The 25,425-nt window shown below is 35.2% G+C and overlaps 1 protein-coding gene across 2 annotated transcripts in view; it reads left to right on the top strand.

The window, feature by feature from the left end:
• The window catches only part of DENND1B (DENN domain containing 1B), a 179,664-nt gene that overhangs the window by 91,863 nt on the left and 62,376 nt on the right, over positions 1–25,425 (top strand). For both annotated transcript variants that reach the window (XM_067300776.1, XM_067300775.1), the window contains exons 8-10: positions 4,175–4,228; positions 7,171–7,281; positions 21,273–21,373. In XM_067300776.1, the coding sequence (XP_067156877.1) occupies positions 4,175–4,228; positions 7,171–7,281; positions 21,273–21,373 (266 nt within the window). The remainder of the gene's footprint in view (positions 1–4,174; positions 4,229–7,170; positions 7,282–21,272; positions 21,374–25,425) is intronic.

Below are 25,425 nucleotides of genomic sequence, written 5' to 3'. Positions count from 1 at the left end.
GCCACAGAAACAGTAAAGAAGGGAGCCTGTCACTTACTGCCACCATTCTTGAAGTTTTTTTTCCACAGAAAAACATACAGATGCATGTTTATATACATTTGTAGAGGCTGTATAAAATGTAGTCAATACAGAGCTTTTTCTTTGCTGTGACTGAAATGTTGCAACTAAGCATCTCCTTGTTCACAGGATCTGTAGTATCATTGCACGTTTAATTAATTCCTGTTGGATTTTTCTGTGTGCAAATAATCTCTAATTTGAACTATCACAGGTTTGCAAGGTAGAAAGAGTAAAGAAGTGGTTAGATAAAGACTTTCCGTGCTCACTACAGAACATTAGATTACTTTATCTTGACCTTGTATGTGTCATTTACTTTTTAATCCATTTAGTTTAGAATAGAGCCCAATGCGTTGAGTTCAGTAAGCATGGATTCTAGAAAAGCATCTGGTCCTAATATGAAGTGGAGAGTCTACCACTGCCATTCCAGTGGTCACTCACCCTTGCTGCCTAAAATAATGCTGCCTTTATTTTAGTTTAATTTTTCTGGTTTCAGAGTCCAGTACTCATCCTTGTTATGCTTTTTTTCACTAGGTTAAAGAGCCCTGATATTTTTCTCCCTTGAACAGTACTAATCCACTTTATTTGGAAGTCCTTTCAGTCGTCTTTGTGTTGTTTTCACTGCAACTGCTTACTTTCTTTTGAGGCTGCAGTCTGAGTTGTTTCTGTGGCTAATTTTTTGCTGTTGTCAGTATAATATTTCAAGTTGTTTTTCATCAAGTAGCAGAAAGTAAAAATGGTTTTTCAGAACAACAGCAAAATACTATGTTCATACTGTTCTTGCGAGAATTGTTTTGTATATCAAATATTTTGCTACCATTAATTACAGTATTATGACCAATGCTAATTTGGCAACCCTAAACCCCTTTATAAAGCTGTTTAAATATCCTACTGCGTTTCATTAGGACATAGATACTTTTCATTTTAATTTCTTGCAAAGTGTTGCCGTCAGTGTGTGTGTTTCATCTCGCATAGAACATGCCTGCTTTGAAATGACTGCTGTGATGAATACGACTGGCAACACTGGAATGACAAGTTGCTTACAATAAATTTGATGCTGCTAGTTTTATTTCAACATTACCTGGCTTCTGAATGTATTTTTTTCTCAATTGTCTCTGCTTCCCAGTAGTTTGTTACATCATTACATCATTGTAATCTTTTTAGCTAAAGAATGATTATCTTAATGCAGGCCTCCTGCCAGATGCGTGACTGCAAGTACAGTTACGCAAACATGGTGGGTTCAGATGGAGAAGAGCAGGAGTATGTTAGCCTGAATCAGAAAGTTTTATGAATCTTGGTACAGGAATCTGTGCTTTACGAGTGCTCAGTACTACAGGGAGTAGGGAGATATTTTTGGCCACTTTCAGCCCTAACTTTATATGTCTTGCCTTTCCATTTGATGCCCCTTCCTAGTTCCTCATATACTAGAAAATAGACTAGACTGGAACTGTCAGTGGTAATAGACTTCAAAAGAAGTTATGGTCTGAAATATGATTGTAGAAATGGGAGCATGAGGTTGCTTTTTATTGTTCCAGGATGAGTTTAGTTCAAATTTCTTGATGCAAAATTGACAAGACCCCCCCTTCTTCCCCCCCGCTCCCCCAGTTTATTCAAATATATAGAATAAGTCTCATAGACATTGAAGTGGGGTTTAAATGGCAGGCCACAACAGTACTTTTGATCACACATATATAATCAGGCATAAATTATTTCTCAGTATCTGGCATACATGGCATCTCCCAATAATCCCTGATCAGGACACCAAAATACCATGTTACCAGTTAGGAACAATGTCTACTCTCACCTCTCAGTCCCAGTAACAAATATTTTGCAAATGAAGTTTATGATAAGTCATCATTCATTCTATGAAACCTGAACTTAAATATAATTTGGGTCACTTTTGTTTTATCCATGGAGGACTAACAAAAGTGAAATACAGTAATCATTCATTTTTGTTGGAAAAAAATAGCTAAGTTGAATCTGAATTCAAATGGGGAACAAATATAACAAAACATATTTTCAGCCAATGTTTTAAACATGTTCTTACTATGAAATATTCAAGCATTAGAGTCAGCTTTAGCCTTTTTGTTCCAAAAGTAAAAAAAAACCAAACAATTGTTCAATCTTTCTCTCATGTTTCATAAGAACCAAGAGATGATTTTTGCAAGTGAGCAAGTTTTGAAAAAACAGCCTTTTCTTGTATCGGTGAGTTTAAAAGGCACTGACTGTCTAAAGCCTATTGTAATTAAAGAAATAATTACTTGCTATAGGATATCTCTTTTGATTTCAGGCTTATTTGTACCTGTCCTTTGGGAATTCTGCTGTTGTCTTTAGCCTAAAAGAGCAATCTAATATTAATATATCTATTCTGTTTACACTAAATGAATTTCAGAGCTATGTATGCGTGCATTATAATCCTCTTATAAAGAAAAAAACGCAATCAAAATCAAACCTTTAAAATGATGAGCAAAATGAGAAAAATAATTTGCTTTTTTTTTAGTGTCCCCTTTAACAGAAAACTTTGTATAGGACAGTAATTATTAGTTTAGTATTTCTTCCACAGCCATACATCTTCCCAGAGAAGTTTATAAAGATGTGCAACTATTCCATACCACTTTTTTTTTTTTTTGGGCTGCTTATGACTCTGGATAACTATAGTAGTGGGTCTTTGATTCTTATGGTTCTAACTTCCTTTCCTATTCAATGAATGGGATATTACTACTTTGTTAATTGTAAAAAAAATTGCTTCTATAAGTTACTAAATTTGTTACTCAAAATCTTTTGATAAATATTCCTCATTGTAGGAATATAATAAATACCTTATTGCAGATAAGAAATAATTTTCTGTTATCACCATACTTCTGAAAAACAAAAGGCATGCCATTAATCTGAATATTTTCTTGTTCTTGAATAGAGAAAAAAAGTCTTAGTTTTTTTTTTTCTCCCCCTCTGTTGATGCAAAACAGCATCCTGGAGTATTTCTTGTGCAAACGTTACAATGTTTACGGGATGCCTTTTTTAAAGCTGATTAAAAGAAAATTAACTATTGCCAAAAGACCTAATTTGTGGGGAAAATGTTCTGTTAAATGTATCAAGGTGGTTTAATAAGACTCTCCTACAGTTAGTAGTGTTAATAAATAAAATTTTTTAATTGAACACAAGACGTTTAATAGCTTATATACTTCCTTCATGTTTTGGTTTATCTTTTTCAAGTTTGACTTGAAACAAACTGTTTTTGCATTAGTAATTGTAGTATTAAAATACACTATAAAAACAAAATAATTTTATTTGCAGTCTAAGTTTAAAAAAAAAGGCAAAATTCCACTGAAAACAAATAAGAGCTAAATATTCAATAATCATCACGCTTACTTAGTATGTACTTAAGGTTTTTTTTGTCCTTTAAGATTTAGGCTAATACACTAAAATACCTTAAAATTACTGAGCTAAATTCATGTATGGTAACTGTTAAAAGCACTGGATTAATGGAAATTGTTTAAATTGCATCTGTTTTCAGTTTAATCCATTTCATATTTACATTCTAAATGGCCTCAAACTAAGATGGATAAAATTGCTAGTGTTATTTTATAAATGATTGCTGAATCTCAAGCCGTCGGACCCTGATTTCTGTTAACACATTTCTTGATTCAAAGATGTTTGGGAAGAGAATAGAATATGTATCAAGTACTAATGGTTCTGTGCTAATTAATTTTCTCGTGGAAATGATTTTTCCTCTTCCATTCTAAATTTACCTTTTGTTCTTTAACATTTTCTTGTTGCAATTTTTAAATCAATGCTTACTTTAATCAATGCTGTAATCAATGCTGTTCTCAGACTTGTGACAACACTTAAATCTGGCTTAATTTCAAGGTTATTTCAAAAGTGCAGTATGATGTTTTGTTCATTTGTTTTGTGTGCTATGCTGAACCAGAGATTGTCATTTCATGTTGTTACCTGCTTAACTCTTTGTCAGTAGTAGCAAGAATTCTATCGGAAAGATAGCTATTTGCTGGGGTTGGAAATTTAAATGCTGTGGGTCCCCCCCCCCCCCTTTTTTTTTCTTTTTTAGAATTCTTGGCTTTTGTCTGCACAAATTATTAATTGTTTTTTCCCCATTGATTAGCACTCATACTTCATTACTCCTGATATAACTGGATTGCCAACAATCCCTGAAAGTGTAAGTACGAAGTTTCATTTTTAAATATTTAGGGAGAGAAGTATCACCTTTATTCTGTGTGTAGGGCTGAACTCCGTTGTTATCAATAGGATTTTTTTTTTCCAACACTGCTTTTAGAACATGATTGATAGGTATTAAGAAAACCTTCAGCTAGTAAAGTTACTGTTGTACTACTCATCATTATCCAGTACTAAAGCATTATACAGGGCGTTTTTGACCACTGCTATATCTGCCTTTTGTTAATATTTACTTGGTTTGTTTACATTTATGGGAATTATATATTCAAAACATAGTCTACTTATGCACCTAGTGTTATTTGAATATGTATCCCTTAAACACTTCATTGCTAAGCTGTAAATTCAGCTATCAAGATACGCAATTAATTTTTGTGTAAGAAGGCATCGTTTCAGGCTTTCTGAAAATCTGCTGTACCTACTCACATTTGGATTGTCACCTTGCACCAGTAATGGTTAAAATATATTTTTAGATGAAGACTTGCATTCTGCAAACTGCAAATAAAATCTCAGATCGTGTTCTCTGTGATGTGTTTTAAAGAGATAATGTCTAATAGAACAGCTTCTTAATTTTCTGCTTTAAAATCTTGCCTTTAAATTGGGAATTGAATATGGATATATAGATTTGCATTTTTATGCTTTCAAATAATAACATCTTTCTTGTGAAAGTTAAATCTGTCGAATGGTACAAAATACATAGGAGCACAGAACTTGTTCTTGGTAGATGATGTGGTATCTGTGAAGAAATTTGGGCAGGAGTTTGTTGGCAGTTGTCCGTGTGGGGAGCAGCATCTGGCCAGGCGTGGTGGGGCACTCGCCCTGTCCCGGTCCCTTTCTGTCGGGTGCCTTTCTATACTTTTTTTACTCCATTTATAAATGTGGAGTCCCATCCTTCCAGTATGAGGAAAAGTAGTAGTGATACTAGGGGAGGGTAAGCTATGTAGGGAGTGAAGAGATGAGGTAATTATAGTAAATTAGTGATCAAATGAATTTCCCTTATTTTTTATTGTAAGCTTTACATATTTGAGGGGCAGCAACTTTTCAGGTACAATACAGAACTAATTTTGACAGATGTATTGATTTGTGCAAGGCTTTACCACAGGTTTAGCAATACTGAATCAGCATACTATTATCAAATAAAATATTACAGAGGTTGCCCTTGAAAAATTAGACTCAAGTTATCGTGGTGCATTAGTCTTTGACGGCCAGTTAAAGGTAGTACTTGAAGGATCAGAGTTTCTTTCTACATGCAGCATGCATAGCCTTAAAGCCCTTGCTTTCATCTCTTCCAAAAGTTTATACAGCATGGATCAAAAATAACTCTCTACTCTGATTCTTTGAAGTAATAATGCATTTATGCATTTACCTAAAACTGGATCATTAGATCCAACTGCATCATTCATTGGATCTTCTTTTGTCATTTCTTTTCACTGTATTTTTTATTTAATATTAAAATATATCCAAAGAAGAAGAAGGTCAACCCTGTGATCATCATCTGGGCTTTAATTAAAGTTAGATTTTCCTATGATTAGAGTCTGTAAGGAAATAAAACAGCAGGTGGTCCACCTCTCTGTCTGAAGCTGTTTTTGGCTGAAGAGCAGTTTGGGTGTAGCCACCAAGTGGCAACAAGTCCTGTGCCGGAGAGAGGAGCTGCGTGGGCAGGCTGGGCGCTCAGCTGCCCTGGGAGGGAGCTGGGAGAGACAGCCGGGGGCGGCCCTGCAGCGCTGCCCTGGCATCCGGCTGCGTTGGTCCGGCAGGCAGCCTTCTCCGGAGCCGTGCACCGCGCTGATGCCTGCGTCCCTCGTGGCGTGTGAGCCCTGCCCTCTCTTTTATGGCGTGGGAGACCTTGCTGCTGGGGGGAGCTTTGGATGGGCAGCTTGTGGATTCGGGAATGTTGACTTCCTCTTGTAGAAACTAACAGTTTCACTGTCTGCAGGGCTGTCTTTGGACTGGTGCGTATAATTGACAGACCTGTTACTTTAAAGTTCTGTATTATGTTGTCCCTAAGAAAAGATGAATGAGAGTTCTGGTTGCAGATGTGATAATAAATGTACAAAATTAGTCATATGCTTTGTATATTGTAAGGCATATCAGTATGTTTTCATACATATTCACCAGTGTTTACCAAATTTATTGTTTTCCTAGGCATTTTTGCTGGTACCTGTATTAGCTTATTCAGAACTTGTTTATCTCTGAATGGCACTGTGCCATGCAGAAATATCATAAGTTCAGCTGGAACACACATTTTTTTTTTCCCTTTCGCCCTTTTCCCACTCCTATGTTGTCTGAAACTATAAATAAGAGGTGCTAGTGACTCTGCTTTTCATTAAACCTCACAATAGGATGGCAGTGGGGTCCTCATCAGAGGAGGAAAGGGTGACCGCAGGAAGGACCCAGTACCTTCTACCCAGTGCATCTGACTGTTTAATGTCCTGACACATACAGCTCAAGCAAATATCTTGTTTTTCGGTCTACTTGCTATATTTAATTTGAAGTAGAGCAAAATGTGTTGACTTTGGGAGAGCCTGGCAAAATAGCACAGTTTTATTATCGTAACTATGACAGAAGAGTTTCTGCTTGGTGGAAGATCTATTCCTGGGGTTGGAAGTAATGGTTATTTTAATAGAATATGATGCTATTGGTATTATACCAAGTTTCAGGTTTTCCAAATTTGCAAAAAGTGCAAATCTAAATTCAGGAGCGTAATAAAGTGAGCAAAGTAATATTAACTTATACCAGGTTAGTTTTCTTTGGCTTTAAAACTCAATCATTTACTTTTAGAGCATAGCAATTTTAATGTAAAGACAATTTTCCTTCCATAGGATTGTTTTTTCTACTAACTGATCAAAATTTTTTTAAGTAGTATATAAAATGTTCCACTCAGCTATCACTGTTGCTATATTGTTAACATCTTATTTATTTAAACAGAGAAACCTCACTGAATATTTTGTTGCTGTGGATGTGAACAACATGCTGCAACTTTATGCCAGTATGTTGCATGAGAGACGAATCATTATTACCTCTAGCAAACTAAGCACTGTAAGTACTTCACACATCTCCTTTTAAGTAGAATATATTGAACATTTCACAAAAAGACCTACAGACCTTTGTGGTTTTAGATATGTTCCATGTGTACTTGTAAGACAATATCTACATATTTTTCTGATATATGGTTTTAGTCTGGCTCTTGAAGTACAAAAGTCTGATTTATATAAGACCTACTCAGATACATTAAGTCAGGTTAATTATTTTTCTTATCAGGAGATGAGAGTTCTTTAACTCTCCTGAGTTCATTTCTGCGCCTTCTAACCTAAAAAGAATTCTTAAGGGCTATTATAAGATCTTTATTATTCACTTGTGGCTTATTCCATTGGAGCTACTTGAAAGAAATCAAGGGGCCATAATAATAGCTGCTATCCTAACCTGGTAATAGGTAGATTCATCTTTGTTGGAGTGGTTTGGGAGTGCATACTGTAATAGCTCTGATTTGGAGCAGCTCTTCAGGCTGATAATAATGTGCAACTCAAAATAGTAATTTTTTTATTAAAGGTTTTAGGTTACTGCTCACATTAAAATGTTTTTTCTCTTATGCCTGCTTAGACTGTTTAATAAAATAATGTTGTGTTTCATTTTGAAATATATCTAAATATTCCAATATTATTTTGTTTTAAACTTTACAGCATCATTTTGAGGTTTTAAAATACCCTATATTTTGAAGATATTCCCAAGATTAATTTTGCATTAGCATGAGACTGTCACTTTATAACCAACTTTCATCATAGAGCATATTTGTAATCCAGAAGCTTCTGCCTGTTAAGCTCAGTCATTGAAAATCCCTCCTTTTTTTTTTTTTTTTTTTTTTCCCTAATAGTACTGCATGAAGCGTTTTGTTTAATGCACTTTCCATGGTGGAACATCAATGCTATGTTCCTAAGTATGGCTAATTGCACTACAGAATAAATGAACAGTTATTTTAGTTGTCTTAGGCACAGGCTTTTTTTGAGCACCACGATGCTGGGTCCCTGAATCTGTAACCAATGTTGTAGTGGAGGGATGCCCAAGAGTCACTGAAATGCTAGGCAAAGGACAGCACTTTACCGTGCATTGATTTGCAGAATAAGGAGCTAAATAAGCAAGTCAGTGATGATTAGAGAATAAAGGAGACATGAGGCCGCATAGGTAGAAGCAACGTGAACAACAGGAAGAACAGAAAGATAAATAGTGAATGAATATAAGCAATCTTCAGATTACTAGTCTAAGATGTATTTTTTTTTTAACCACCAAAGATTTTACTGTCTTAGAGAATTTCCATACTCATACATACTTCATCTTTTTTCTTCTCTGGAAATGACTAGGAGAAGAATTGTGCATCACAACATGACAAAAAGATCAGAGTGTTGACCACCCAAAAGGGTGAAGAGAATTTGAAAGGAAAGCCCTATCAAAGAACCTGGTTTAATAAAAGTTCACACAAAGGAGCAAAACCATGGGATTAGATTTATTTTTTCAATTTGCTGGTTCAGGACCTAGCTTGGTGTCAAGAAATAGAAGAAAAAATATACTATAGATAGACAAATCCAATGATGTGAAATTCTTTTTACTGCTCTTGTATCATTATGGCATCACTGATTTGGAAGCCATTACAGATCGATGGGTGTAATATGCTGCTTGTGAGAAGCATGATTTTGTTCAAAATTCAGCTGTTTATTCTGGACTTTGAATCAGTAATCTTTTCATGAAGTAACAGAGTCATCTTGATGGTGTCATCACTGAAAATAATTTATATATTATTCTCCTGGATAAGGATATGCAATCATAACAGACTTTTTGTCAGTGGTAATTGGACATCCTGAGGGATGAGACCACCAAGCTGTGAATGTGAGTAACAGATTGCAGATCAAGTCTGAAAAGAGATACCACATCAGTTTTACCTTCTTCTGGTTATTTTTTCAGTCTACTAACTTAAGTCGTAGGTAGATGAAATTACTGCCACCTCATCTAGGATCCATTCTGATGTAGGGGTGGGGTAAATTTTCACTTACACTAGCGAAGTCTGATTGAAAGTAGAAAAATGAAGAGCTGAAAGAATGAAAAGTAGAGCTGGCTTATCAGGATCTTCAGCAAGAACTGTTACCTGGTAGAGTCTTTCATAAACAGAACAGGAGCAGTGGTAGACTTGCTTGTTTAAAGAGCAATGCAGTTTAAAAAACAGATTAAACCCTTCTTAATATCTCCTGTAAGAATTCACTAGAATGATTACATGTGTTTTTGGCATGATAAGATATTCTAGTTTAAAATGATGGGTCTCTTAATTTAATAGAAATAAATAAATGGCATGTATTTGAATGTTAGTATGTACTAGCTGTATGCTGTTTTACTGTTGTAGGTATAAAGCACAGCAGACATACTTTTGTATCGCACCAGTCACATTTTAATATTGCTAAATTACAACTTGATACTTAAAAAGATTAGTCTTTCAAAAATAGTACTATCAAGTTCAATGTACTGTTAAGGGAGTTGTGCCTTATCTTTGGGGTTAACTGAATACCAAGTGTTTGTGTCAGTTCATGAAGTGCGCTGGGCTGTGATGTTACCTTCGAGTTATCAGCTCTGTTTCGGTTCAGTATCTCAGGGCAGTGACTGATAACAAAAGGCATAATTCAAGGCCTTGCTTCATTTCTCTTTGCCATTCTTGTGGGGAGGGGATGGAAAATTACTTATGTACAGAAATTGTTTAAGTCTAGCATTTCTAGCCTATAAATTTCATGCTTTCATTATATTCAAATAAAGAATCAATCCTGATATGAAAACAAGGGGGAAAAAACATGCTATATTTAAAAAGAAGGGTTACTGGGCAGGCAAGAGGAGAAAGAGAAAAGAAGGTTTCTGTTTTAAGCTGTTCAGTAGCCTTTTATTTTAATTAAAAAAATAAAAATGATAATTACCAACTTGTCCTGAGGGGCTCCGATTCAATTGGCAGCTTATATTTTATTTTAGCCAAGCAGGCTTTGCTTTAAATGCATCTGCTTATATTTGCAATTGTTATGTATTCTTTGCATCTTTCTTTAAATTGATTTTTCTGTGTTTATAACCCTTTTTGAAACTCCTTCGGTGGGGATCTTTGTCTACTTGCCATAGCAATTGATACAAAAATATAAGTGGAAACTTCTCTCTGTTCATTTCTGTCATAACTTCTGGGTCATTATTTGCCCTAGCTGTTGATTCTTTTATTAGCTTGACTTTCCAACTACTTTAATAATGTGATTGTTACCAACCTCACAGCATGCTTCAGGCTTAGTATTAGAGTGAGATAGATTCGCTAGCCTGAGGATTATGTTCTGTAAGATCTGTTTCTAACAAAAATTACCATTTCTGGCTTTTGAACAGTATATTGTAAAAGAGAAACAAATTACGTGACTTTGGAATGAATGAAAGTGAATGAAACAAAGGAACTGATTAATTCACAAAGTGGTTGTTAGCTATTTCACTTTAACTGTGTGAGGAAGACTTCTCCTAAATGTCATACTGTATATTCTAATGTAGCACCATTTTCTCATTCATCACTACATCTGCACGTATTCTTATTAATTGCATGGAGCTGTAACAGTTTCAGTACAATTAATTTTTTAATTCAATCTTACGATAAATTATTAAACTACTGGGGAAGGCTTTTTCAGGAAGGCTGAACTAGAACATTGATTTTATGCATGCTGGAGGCAGGCCCTAGATGTTTAGGCCCCAAGTGCACCTGCTGTGGTAGTCTACCAGAACATCATACCGTACTCTCATGTATTCAAAGCAAAGGAATAAATCATGATTTTACAACAGTGCATCAGTTGACTTATTGCTGTTTTGTGACCAGAGGTAGGAAGGATTGCTGTTTAAAGCCATGTCATCGGTTCTCAAGTCACTCAAGCATGAAAGCTTGTCATATGCCTCTGTAATTGTACCTTGCCAGTCTTTCTCTAACTAGTCAGCTGGGGCTGTGCATTTTGTCTCAAACACCCGGCTGGCCAGTGTCTGACAGGAGCTTTCTCATCATCCTGTCAGTAATATGTTAACTAGAGTGCATCTTCCGCGGCCCATAGTGGCAGGTGAAAAGGATGCTACACTTTAAAACAAATGTCTAAATGTTATCTCCATTTTGACCAATATTTGTTTTAGGTAATACAAGTCTGATATGTCTGAAAGCACAGCGGTTACAAAGTTCTGCTTTGCGCTGTCTGTAGGTTTCATTGGTGAGCCCTGTAGAAAGGAGTGTATTTGCTATTAAAATATCAGTAACAGATTTTTTTTTCCCATGTGAAAGAGCCCTGAATATGTGTTCACACACACACACACGCACGCACACACACACACACACAAACATATATATATTTGTGGAATTATTTTTACTGTTGCTTATATGCAAAGAGATATTTCTGCAGTTCCACTCAGTCAGTATAGTTAGTTGGACTGAATGGCACTTTCAAATTCCTTTCCTCTTAAATCGTGTTCAGCTGCTTAGCTGTGACAGTCACAGCATCCATGGTCAATCAGGCACTCGGAAGACAAGAAGGCTCCATGGAGAATGCAATGCAACTGGCCATCTCTAGCAGCAAAACACGCTCCCCTTACCCTAAACGCATTATCTTTGTGGATTACTTTGCTCCTTCTACACCTGACCTGATGTCTAAGATTCATGAGTTTATTCCAAAATCCATGTATCCCTAGGCAGTAATATTGTTAACTGAATCGGAAAACAACTGTGGTGGTTGTCTGTTTCTCTCACTTCATTTAATTCTGTCTGTGGTTTATATATTGCATATTCTTGGATATGCTTAGAAAAAATGTGAAGCAGTGCTGTTACTGGGCCAGATCATTGAAACTCTAGGAATACAGGGCATGTTAGTGTAGAGTGTGGAAAGACAGAAAGCTGCTCTTTTGTATTTTTATATTTCTGCGTTCGAAACTGGCTCTTTGCAGAGCTACTTCTCTGATACAGACTAAAGCAAGCTAAGGAGCCAAAGCAATTGGCTCCATACAAGTCTTCCATGTTGGAGTAAGGAATGGCATTAGGAATTGTCATACAGCTTGGCAACAACATACAATTTCCTTATGGTGGGGTGATTCTTTTCTTACCGTTCTGATTAAACCAACTGTAGGATTTTTTTTTTTCTGATTGTGCACTGCAATACAGTCACAATTGTATCTCAAAATGTGTTTATGAAGCGTATAGCAGCCTCATTTTAAATAATATTGTCCCAATAATTCAAAAAATTATAGATTTACAATTAAATTCTTGTCTCAAATTCCTGTGAAGTAGTACATAGTGTGCGTAAATACGTAAGGACTAAATTTAATTCTTGAAAAACAGAAGATTGATACAAATTTATCATTAACTGATACAGCAGTACAGAAATTCAGCTGACACTCATTATGTTCCCAAAAGTAGAATTAGAATTCATTTTGGAATATTAGGTCTATTAGACCAGTTGGTCCATGGGCAAATATAGAGTGGTGTCATTTAATTATTAAAAGTTAATTTGTAAGCAGTCTAAGGTTAAAACATGTTGTCTGGACAGAGGTGCATGTTGCAGTGCAGTTGAGGTTCTGTCAGGACACCAGTCCAGAACGCACTCTAGTACCCTTCTGGCGCTGAAATTATGGGAGAGAGGAGGGAAAAGGCCAATACGGAATCAAAATGTGATTAGGAGTTACAGCAGGACCTGGTAACGCAAAAGATCTCCCAGGCCAAAAGCTTAGAATAGGTTTTCCATCTTCCCAACATAATATTAAGAAAAATAATTTTGAAAGAATTTGTGAAAAGACATAGAAATGTGCGGTCAGCAAATGATTGAAATTCTTTTTCTCTTAATGAGAGGGGAAAACCATAAAATGTTGCAGACTGCTGTTACCTGCCATCTGTGTAAAATGTGAGGAAATATATAACCGGGTTGCATTAAAAAAAAAAAAGACTTTTTTTCTGTAAAAAGAAAGCATGTAGACATAAAGATAGATCTGCAAATATATTTCAAAGTAAAATGTTTCACTTACGCTTTTAGAAAAAAGAACAAATCCAGCATTAAGATAAATCCTTTAGGGGCAAAAGTTGCTTCTTTTTCCAATTCATGTAATCTTTGGCAATTCAGTAAAAGCTGCAAAACCAAAGTGTGTGTGCAGCCAGTGCAGGCCCTACTGTGGGCATCTGTCCTCTAAGAGCCAGACTGAGTGTCCTGAGAAAGCCTTCTACTACCGATTCCTTTGTGGCTGGGCCACGTGCAAGCTAAAAGTGAAAGAGTCCATATTCTGTTACGACTGACCAGAACTGTCTCACCCCCTAGAAAACCTACTGCTGAATTCACTGGTGGTTGTATGAAGGTATGAGATATGAAGAGTCGTTGAACAGTGCAAGTGTAATGCCAGCACTCTGTTCTGGTGTGCCATTATGGCAAGATTTCTCCTTTTTCATGGTAACCGCTGCTTTATCAACTCCTTTTTCTCAAATTCAACAGTGAAAAGATGAATTATAGCATAGCCAGTGGTGATTCTAGTCTTGCTTGCAGTAAATAAGTTGTCTGTCAGCTATTCACAAGGAAGCTGTTCCCTGCTGCTTCTTAATTAGTGGATGGCAGAAGAACATACCATGGAGTTACTCTGGGGGAGGGAATGTTAATAAAAATTATTTTCTTGGAAACTCCCCTTTCAGAAGCAAGAAACATTTGCTAAGCTCCTTTGTTTTATGGGAGTGTAGCTCTTTCTCCATAGAAAGAGATTCATAAAATACAAGGGTAAAGAAATGGGCAGTCAGGAGACGGTAAGAAAACAAAATGGGACAAAAAGATGTATATATTTGAGTTTTTGTGTTGATGTGTCTTTGTGAGAGAGGAAGAGATAAAGAAGCTAGGAAATAAGTGCATATCAAGAAGAAAAACATTATCAAGAACAAATAGAGATGAAATGAAGAAATATGTGGAAAATGAAATTATTAAACAGATTATATAAATAAGTGTAATTAGTTTATTATGGGATGGATAAATATCAGTAAGAGACCTGTCAGGTAATCTAATTTGAAACGTGAGGGATAAAAGGTGACTTGACTAACTTCTGAAAGTTCATCGTCTATAAAGATGAACTCTCAACATATGAATAATACTAAAAACCTTTGTGCGAAGAAGAAATTGAGTAACTGAATCAAGTTGCATGGCTTTTTCTATGCCACCCACGCCTACGGGTTATATAGATACATCTAAGTATCTATGAAAGTGTTTGGTTCCTCAGTACAGACACAGTATGTCAGTGGCATTCCTTGCTGAGTGCTCACCTATTACCACTTCAGCTGCATTTTCTGCTCCACTTCCATTATTGAGAAACGTGTCCTTCCTGGAGCCATAGGCAAGGAACAAACTAGCTGCAGTCTTTTCTTCTCCCTTCCAAACTAATGCACAACAATGATGCCATAATGCTGCTTATGAATCAAGAATTGCAAGAAAAGAATGAAATTGATTGTATATGAGGTGCTGTCAAATACATGAGTAACACTTTTCTCTTTCCTTCCCCCAAAATAAGGATAAAGGAAGCAAATAATATCCCCCAAAAATGGAGACAGTAAGTTTTTTAAATTAGTGTTTTCTTTTTCCATGTTTCATGATGGAAAAAGTTGAATTTGTCAGCTGTGGACTGGAAATATATTTCCCTTTCCCACTCTCCATGTGAGCTTCTCCTCACTCATGTTAGTGAGGAATGCTGAGGCCTTGTCTTGCCAACAGGAGGAAAATACATTATGGCTCATTTAAGGTCCTCCCTCTTTTTCTTTTTAAAGTTTATGGGGATGGCAGATGGGAAACTACTAGTCAGGCGCTAAATTAAAGAAATGCATGAGAAATGGCTAACCTTTGGCTGTTGTGGCTTGGACAGTACATTCTTTTCTCTTTGATTGTTGCTGAATTTTTTTTTTATTCAGTGATTTCAGTCTTCTCACCAATGCCAGTAGAGTAGACTAAGCTTATGATTTAGTCTGATTTTTTTTGTCCTTTAGAGGTGGGAAGGGATTTATGGTCTATTGTAAGTTGGCCAAAGCAAGGGCTCCCTTTCAGCTCTTTGCCCCCAACAATCTCTCCCTGCCAGTTCAAGAAATGGATGGGAAGGGGTGGATCTTAGCAGGTGTTAAGTATCTGTAATGTGTTTGGGGCCTGATTTCATTCCCCATCGAACAAGATTTAGATGTGGATGTCCCTTTTGACAAAGCTGATAGTCTTAGGAGCTGTAGCAATGTAGAAGAGAGGCTTCCTTTCGCTTGAACTGCTCTTCCCCTCTCAGGAAGTGGATAGTGATTTCACAGTAATTCTCGTAAGCAGGGAATATTGACAGGTACCAGCAATAGGAGTTGGTCCAGGCTGATGGTAGCTATCGTAGTTGTAGTAGTGAAAAGGTGACCTATCCTCTACAATTTTTTTACTGGGTATTAATAAGTAGATGAGTTAACTAAGCAGAATCTTTGACATCTTTCAACATATGTGTGGTCAAGACAGTGGGAGGGAAGCAATTCTTTAGCCCAATGGGACTGTGAAGGAGGAGGGAAAGAGCATACCAGTACCCGTTTCTGGACATGGTGTTGACAGAGATTGACAGTGTTTGAGGATTTTTTTAGAAAATGGTTTTATCACAGTAGTTCTTTAATTCCTTATAGTTGATTTTAAAAGGTTGTACTGTATCACAGGTTAATTTTACTTTAGCATTTTATCTAACTTCTCTTTCCATTTCTGGCTTTCTGACAAGATTCTGCTAATCAGTTTATGCATTTCCAATTTTCGTGTTGTGGCATGAGTAAATCTTGTCATCTACACTCTGCATCTCTTTTTACCTTTAGTTATAGGAAGTGCTTTGAAGAAAATAATTTATACTGATAGCAAGTAACTGCTAGAGAAAGAATAGCTTTGAGATGACAAAGAATAGCTTTGTGCAAGATATAGAATAAATGTTTTCATTTTACTCTTTCAAATAATATGAATTTGCAGACAGGTATCAAATAAGCACAACGTGCGAGTCTGCAGAAAGTCTTTCAAGCAAAGTAGTGTGGTTCTAGACATATTGTAGTGTTTTAGCAGAAATAAAGGGGGGCGGCATGAGGCAAGTCATTTTGAAAGTCCACAGTAAAAAGCTTCATTGATAGGACTGAGTGTTGGAATAGCAGATATACATATCAGAATTATTACATCCACATGAGAGATAGGGAGGAGCTGCACTCTTCGTGTTCCTAGGAACAAGTAAACCTACTTTGATCAAGCCTTGAACTAAAATTTTTCCTAATAATTCTTGTTCAACAGTTGTAGATTTTGAACAACACAGTCTTCCCAAATGGCTGTTTGTTGCAGTAAGGTGGAAAACAACTCCTCACTTTCTCTAGGATTCTTACATTATTTCAGTCATGCTGGCATTTGGTAGTAATCAATTTATTACCCCTCAATAATGAATTTTGCTGTAAAACTTTTTGAAGTGCTGTCTTCCACTGTTTGGAGAGACTTTTTATTATAGCCTGGTATTACCAGTAAGCACATAGTTCTCACATATTTTTCCAGGGGGAAAAGATAGAATTACTGTACTAGAATCACTACAAAAGTCTGGAGAAAACAGCACATGCTTTCCCTGCAGGTTGATGAAAGCTTGTATGGTGACGCTGACTAGAGTGTATTATCAGAAGAGATCAGAAACAGACTGAAACTTTCAGTTGTACAAAATAATGTAATAAATTCATTAATTGATAGTTAGAATGGAACAACAAACTTTTTTGCTGTCCTATGAAATCGTTAGGAATTTCAAATTAAGTTTGTATTCTAATTAGAAAATGGGTTGAACACTAAAAGTTTTTATTAACAGGGTTTTTTTTAGCTAGTTTAGGTCAATTGACTTATTTGTTTATATAATTTAAAAGCACTTTATTTCAACCAATTTTGAAAGCCACAATCAGTTTTATTTTCAAAATGAAAAATTGCTTAAACTAGAAGAAATGCTTGGAAAATGAAGATAAGCAGTAATTTCTTGAAAATCAGAAATTTTGGAAAAATAACCCCTATTATTCAGTATTGACAAACAAGGATTTCAACAGACAAAAATTCTGTTTAAAAAAAATTGCCAGGCCATTTCATTACGGAAGAGAACACAACACTGGCAGGTGTTTTGCATGTGGTAGATTGTTGGAGCAGTATCATTTGCTGCTAGAAAGCATGTAATAAACTGTCAAACTTGCAGTAACCAAATAGGTTCCATAACACTATTTTACAATAATTTATGAACTTTTAACCAACTCTAAATTGAAAAATGATGCATGTGTGTGTATATATATACACATGTATACATATGAACATATATATGTATACTCACACCGTTGGATCTAGCAAATTTTTTTTGACAGATGCTTTCACCTTACATATACAAGCTTATCTGTAAAGAAAGGGGTCATGGTTCACAGTTGATGAAATCTCCAGTAGTAGCTGCCAAAATAGGTATGGTTGAAAACAGCCTTGAAAATGACTTCAGTATAATTTAGTGTAATGACTACCTTTCTTGGAAAAGAAATTTCTCTGAACTATGACGCTTCTCTTCTTGAAAACTTTTTAAAAATGTAGATATTGATAATTCTTTTTGGAATAGATCTCAATTGACAGAGAGGCTCCATATAAATACCTCTTTCGCTAAACAGCATAAAGGATTCTTTTCTGAAGAGGTCTCACCAGCCAGTTCTCAGCACTTGGTCAAGCCACAGATGTTCATTTCTGCACCTCGCAGAGTGGGCTGCGCTCTCTGCCTCTCATCTCCAGCTTTCCGCAGGGCGCCTGATCTTGCTCTAGCTGCTTCTCCTTCACACTGCAGTTGCTATCAGACATCCCTCCAGAATCCAGTGGTGGACTCTGTAAACCTCTGATTTCTAATTTAAACAGTCAGGCACAAGCTTGGCCCTGAATGCTTTTCAGTTTTTTTAACTATCTGATTATTTAGGATTTAGAGTATTATTCCAAGATTTGCAGAATTTCCTATTTCTTTCTATTTAGAAGAGTGAATATGTCAGTTAAAGAGGTAAGTTGTGTAAATAGCTAATGCATTTGAGGAATGCAGTCACTGCTGAAATATTAAAAAAAGGAAAGAATAAAATGGCTAGAAAAAGTGCAAATTTTATAATGTGAAATCCATAATTATTGTATCATGATTTGCTTAGAGACAATTGACACAGTACTAAAATGTTGCTCAGTTCAAACGGTATTAGAATCACGTAGCTGCTTGTATTACAGACTGTATGCAACAGGAAGCTATAAAGCATTTTCGTGCCATACTATAATGTTTAGAAACCTACTGCAGTAGCATAGATAAGGTGTTACATGTTATTAAATTGAAAAGCAAGGAGCAGTACTGAAAAGCACTGGTGTCTAGGTAATCAAGTCCTTGCATTTGCTGCTAGAAATGCTAAAATTCAGTAGATATTTTTTATTAAAAATGTTAAATGCTAGTCTTCTGAATGCCACACCAATATATAGATTCTAAAATGAGAGAGTTAATAAAACTTTAAATGGTTTTTAATGGAATTATTTACTTCCTTTTCTGGATTGTGAACTAAAATATGACACAGACTTTATATATGCATAAGAAAGAAAAATATTTCTTTATGCATATAGCATAGTCATGTTAATCCATAATTTAAAAATGCTGATTAAGAGGAGAAGGATGGTGTATATGTTTTTAGGATCCTCTGTATGCTCTGTTTTATTTCAGTCTGTGATTGAAATGCTAACTTTTATATAGCTAGTTGTGGTTTAAAAGTTACATGCTGCTTATAATAGCATGTGAACATTTTAACTGGTAATTCCATTTCCATTTTGTATATAAGACCCAAAACATAATACTGAGCTTGAATGCATCATCAGTAGTATTACTTCAACTGCAGAGAGTGATAATGCAGAAATAAATTCTGTAAGCAGTTCTGTGTTAAAGAGGAGAAAGATACTCACTTATTTCTTCCTCCAGTCAATTAATTCTTAGTAAGAAAACAGTAATTATTAAAATGACAATTACTATAAATCTAAAATGAGATGAATTGCAGATGTTTGACATAAAGCTAAGAAACGAAATGTTAATCTGAAATGAACAGTTTAAATATGGAATTATGATATACTTGGCTTTCTGTAGTATAACTGTCAAGCTTGGACAGTTCGTTGGTCAATAGTGACATTCTCTGTGTCAGTGAACATAGTCTCTTGATACCTTAACCTGCAGTTCACACATTACTGAAGCTCCAACTGTCGAACATTCAAGTCCCTTGGTATTATTGCAGCTTCCAGACTCTCCTGACTGGCTCATGTTTCATTCTTTGGCAATTTGCCCTAATGATATCCCTCAGGAGCTTTCAGACCCTTTTCTTTTCCATATTTAATCGTGTTATATTAATCTGAGTGATGAGCAAACTATGCTGTGCAAATTGTAATTGTCCGTGATTGCTGCTGTGATGCTATTATAATTATTTTTTTCATTTTTATTAAAATAAATAAATACACACACACACACACACACACAATTGCAGTATAATTTTTATGTACAAGTGTAACTGTCCAGGATAGCCACAGTGTGAAAGCCTTTAACTGCTGATCTCTTCCACAAAGAGCTTTTTTCTGTAAAATACACAGAATTTTAGCACTTGCTGTATAGACAGGATTTACATTTTATTTTAGCTCATAGTTTTGTTACAGTACAAGTACACAAGTCTAATAAAGAACAGTAATAATTGTTAACCTCAGGCAGCAATTTTGTTGTGATATTAAAACATGAGAACAGTCTTTTGTCTTCCATAAGCTCGGTGTCTTCTGCTTGGAACGATGCCTTTGTCTGCTACGGGTATTCTCCGCCTTCATTAGGGGAGCTGTGATAGATAAAGCACGAGGGGAGGACAGTACAGCGTCAATAGTAGAAATTGCTCTTTGGTAGGACTTCTTGTGTCCTGAAGAGATTGTGTTAAGTCCTATGACTGAGGTTCTTAAATTCTCTTCTGATCAAAGTTCTTCTCCCACTATGTCTAAGTATTTTTGGATGAGATTAGTAATGGTTTATTTGCTGAATATAGACTAGCTCCTTTTGAAAACAGTCTTGACACTTTCTCATTCTGTGGACTTCTCTGTTGCTTAATGAGTAAAACTGCTCAGATTTATGTAATTGTCCGACTCCCTGATAGCAACAGAATATTTGAGAGGTCAAATTCAAGCTCTTTATTATGTATTTCAAATTATTTTGTTCACTAGAGAAGTGCACTAGACCTAGTTACTAACCAGTTCCACAGTCTTTAAGAAAACAGCTGTCTACTTTTTGAATGGTAAGCAGACTGTAACACCTCTGTGTCCTGGTCAGGGAAGTCTTTATTTTTTGGGTAGCTAGTGCCAGACTTTCCAGTTCCTATTTTGGGGAAGAAGTTTTGGGAAGTTGTAATAAAGTTACTCTACTGTCATAGGGAATATCCACTTTAGATTTTATATATATATATATAAAAAATATATATATATATAGGTAGGTAGTTTGGAAATAAAAATAGTGGCAGTTAAGTTAATCCTGCTCTAGAGTTTAGTGCACTTCTGAGGCTTGAAGCAGGGTCAGATCAACTGCTGTTGTTTCGAAGGGCGGGAAGGTCCTGGGAAGTGCTGCTGCCTTTCCCGCTCCCGGAGCTGAATGCTGTTCACGTGCACTCGAGTGCTTTGTGTTCCGGATGGCACTACCCGAATTTGTTGACCGTGAAAAACATCAACAAGTGCATGTTTATTTTCTTTTCCAAGGAAAGAGGCTGAGCAGGGCTTAACTTACTTGTCAGTTTGCATTTTGTAAACGTGGTACTTGTATATGTATCTCAGAGTTCATAAGTACATCTAAACAATTAAAAGTAATTTAAGAAAAAAGCTACATTAGCGGGTTTGTGACAGTTAAGATTCTTGAACATCTACAAATTAATTTATCATGTTGCATTTTCTTCTTGCTCTTCATATTTTTTTTTGCCAATTCTATTTATATATTTTTGGTTTTAGTTGACTGCTTGTGTTCATGCGTCAGCTGCATTGTTATATCCGATGTATTGGCAACACATTTACATCCCAGTGCTTCCTGCCCATCTTCTGGACTACTGCTGGTAAGATAGCTAACCTGTTATCCTCCTTTCTGAGAGTTTTACCTCTCTTGTAATCTGAATTAACTCATAAAAACAATGACTATTTATATGACTAAATATACAGGATCCAGTTTATGAAAGCACTTAAGCCAATGCTTAAATGATTACTTGATGAGTGATACTTCAGCATTTCTTTACATGCTTTTTGAGTTGGGACCTTGAGTTACAATGCTGAGTACTATCAAGGTAGCATTTAGAATTCTGATTGTAATAACTGTTCATGTTTTATTGTTAGAGAATGCATTTGGTAATTTAAATATAACTGACGTAATAGTTTTCATTTATTTGACATTTAATCTCAGGTAAAAGATACTGAAAGAAGCATTAAAAATGACTAATGTCTGTGGAATCAAATACTAGGAGGCATCTACATTTTTCTTAGTTCTATAGAATGATTTAATGTTTGTATTTTTCTTGAGTTTTAAGGCCCAGCCAGGTTTAGGACTATATCCAACACTTTCCTGAAGGAGATCATAATCTGCTTTTGGTACTTCCAAATTTATTGTCATAAGAAATTCTTTGCTTACATATACTCCTGTTGAAATTTGTGTTCACAAAACAGACTTCATATTTTTGGCAGATTTTTAAATTGAAAAAGAAACAGTCACTTCTCTAGGCACTTTTGACCCTTCAAGGGATGATATTTTTGATGATCATTTTTTACTACAATGGGATAGTTTCAGAGATAATTTTCTCTTCCAAACACCTGGGTTTTAAGATTTCAGGGTAAGAAAGGATTTACTTTTCTCTATTTGTAGTAGTTCCAGAGATACCAAATGAGAGTTGCATTAAAGCACGTAATACAGGAATATCCATCCCTAGAGGCTTTAACTTTAAATATGTATGGGTCTATAGTGGAAAACCAAGCCTTTTAAAGACATTTTACAGATCGAGAATTAAATCATACAAAAACTGAGTCCGAGTCAGATACCTAACAACAGAAGTCTATTTTTCTGTTACTAATATTTTTTTTTCAGAAATTATGCTTATATGCTTGTTTAGCTTTATGTTTTTTTTCTAGAACCTATAAATATTAATGTTCCATTGATCTCCACCCAGTCCGTTGAACTTTTTTTGTTTTCAGAGAAATTTTCATTATATTTCTTTAAGTCCCTTTGATAGTTTTTTCCTCAAGTTCACAATATTTGCCCATGATAAATCTTTTTTTTTTTCCTTTGGTAGCTCCTTTACTTCATATGTAAATTATTTATTGTTTTTAAAAATAAATCAAATATTCTCCCCCCTTTCCTTCTCTTTCAACTGTAGCTAAGCCTTTCATCTTTAATGATACTTTTCTTTTGGAGAAACTCTGTCCTAATTGTTTTCCTTTCTTGCTTTGAGAAAATGCACCAAGATGGGGGTATAGCTTGGATGTATTTGTTTGGGTTTTGTATTACTTGAACTTATCATCAGAAGCTTTGTATTTTCTTCAGTACCATCCAGAACTGCTGTTCTCAGAAAGAAGGCAGATTGACACCTTTTTTCAAGCTGTTCCCTGCAGAGTGTGTCCTGAATACTAGAGGATTTTTTGTTTCTCCTCCTGAGCACGGATAATGTCTCTAGAAATAATAATGTTAGACACTGTACACAGTTTCGTATGATGATTATAGTAGTTGAGATTCTAGGTCATTATGTCATGACCTGAGAATTTTTTTTTACTCATTAAAAGGAAGCATGGAGTTTTTAAAACTTGTAAAACTCATTTATATCCCTTTTTCTTTTTTACTGTAGTACAACAGAGGGGGAAAAAAACATGTTTCTCTTTTTTTGAGGTGTTCAAATGGAAACATAAAATTCATAAAAGGAAATGCACAGTTGATGAAGTTATCACAGTAACTATAATTCAGACTTTTTATTTAGATTGTCATACATTAATTTTTCTCTATCTGATCATGTCTGGTTTGAATGATTCTTTTATCAGACATACTGTAATGGATACTGTAATACTGTAAGGAAAAACAACTTAAAATGCTTAGCTTTCCTCATGTTTTGGTCTATTAATAGTGAACAAGTGTTTTCCTCTTAGGTATATAATATATCAAGTTAGAAAACCTAGAGGTATTTATAGGACCAAAGCTTATGTCAGACCAGGCCTAATGTGCACTCTCAGATGATCTTGTCAGTTCAAAAAGAATAAAACCATTTTTCTAGACTTCTTAATATGTTTTCACTTTTGATGTTTTCTTGACAGATTAAAGTTATTTTTATAGCAGTGCCTTTTTTCCATTTAACTTGACATACATTTTCATACCTAGAAACTCTTTGTCATTGTTTCACTTGGACTTTGTTGTGATATCTCCCATGTACTCGCATTATCTTAGCATTGTTCTGAAATGTTGTCTTAATGAAGAGAGTAGGGATTATCAGTTTGCTAATTTTGTTCATTCCAAGGCAGCTCAGCCACTTCTAAACAAAGATAAAATGCATTTAAATCTACTAGTGTAGGTATAGGCCCTGCTCCTGCATTTTTTCCATGTGAATCATCCAACAGATTTTTTGAGAAATCCACAAATGTATTTTCTTTTTTTTTTTGTCAAGTTGGACTACAAATCTTCAAAATTTCTTAGAGATAAATGAAAGTTCTTTGGAGGTTAGAATTTGATAAATTACCTAAAGTACTCAGCTAGTACATTTTGTGGGTATGAAAAAAGAAAAATACATCTTTGGCTAAAACATACTGGTATCTGTATTGAAAAATTATTTAAATCTTTCCGCTTGCCTTTTTAGTCAGCAAGCCTCTTGTGATTCCATCAGGCAGTCTGATATACAGGCTGGTTATAGATAGGTATCAGATATTGTTAAAATAATCCAAAGCCATGGATTTTGAGCATCAGTGTGGACTGTAATGTCATCAGGATTGGCCAGGTACGGGTATATGCAAGGTCCTGTGTGTGAACACACTGTTTTTTTTAAATTACTTCAGAGTTTTTTTCCCCACATAGCTTAACTTGGCCTTGAGAAATATGAGGCTTGGACAGCCATTAAAAAAGAGTTATAATCAATTCCTTTTTCTAAAAGACAGTCAAATGTTAGACAGTGAAAGTAGTTATTTGTTTTAGCTCAAAAAGAAGAAAATGCACAGAAATAACATATGCTTCCCAAAACATATTCCTGAGTACATAAAGATTTTTCTGAATTTTTCTTTATAGAATCATTTTCTTCTTTACATTTCAGGAAATAAAAAGATATTGTTGCACTCAGCCCAGATAGTGTCTTGGTTTCAAAATACCTTTTACAAAAATGAGTTTTGAACATTGATTTAGTAATTATTTTTGAATAAAATTAATTTTTGTGAAGAGGAGAGGTAATTTCTTCGAATTTTCTATATAATTTCTTGGCAAACTAAGTCACTGATACAAAAACGTATGACAGTTTTGTCTGTGGATGATAAAGCATCTGTTCTACTGAAGCTCAGTTAAGAATGTAATGCAAACAGAAAATTCAAGTTACGATTGCAATGCGTCTTTTTATGAAATTTGGTCTCTCCTGTATTTGAATATACGCAAGCCTGTTTTCATGAGAATGGGGCAGTTATTTTCCAATTAACTTGCATGTTTTGCATAACATAGTAATTATTTTAGGAAATGATGCCATGGATTAATAACATTTTTGGTAATAACATGCATAAGCAAGATTAAAACTGTATAGCAGCTCCCAGTAGTATCATAGTGAGCAATTTCATGTACATATTACAAACCTCTGCTGTTAGGGCTTTATAATCCAGTGGTAATAAAATGCATTCTTTGCTGAAAATGATAAGAGTGACTTTCCATACCTGCAGTTTTTATTTCATGCATTTTTGGGAAATGTTTATCTAACTGGTTTTGTACTTTTTATTCTGCTGTTTATTTCTTAAATTAAAATTATGTAGTTGTTGCCTAATTCTATAGAAAAGAGCTACACACTGCCCTTTTTTTAATAACAAATTTATTAATGGAGCAAATCATCAGCTCTTATAAGTCAGTGCAGGCCAGGTGAAGCTGTTGGAACAATGTTGCTTTATAGAACAGAAG

Source organism: Apteryx mantelli, chromosome 8 (assembly GCF_036417845.1).
Source record: "Apteryx mantelli isolate bAptMan1 chromosome 8, bAptMan1.hap1, whole genome shotgun sequence".
Classification (NCBI taxonomy): Eukaryota; Metazoa; Chordata; class Aves; order Apterygiformes; family Apterygidae; genus Apteryx; species Apteryx mantelli.
The sequence above is the reverse complement of the archived record's forward strand: the minus strand, read 5'-3'. Positions and strand labels throughout refer to the sequence as shown.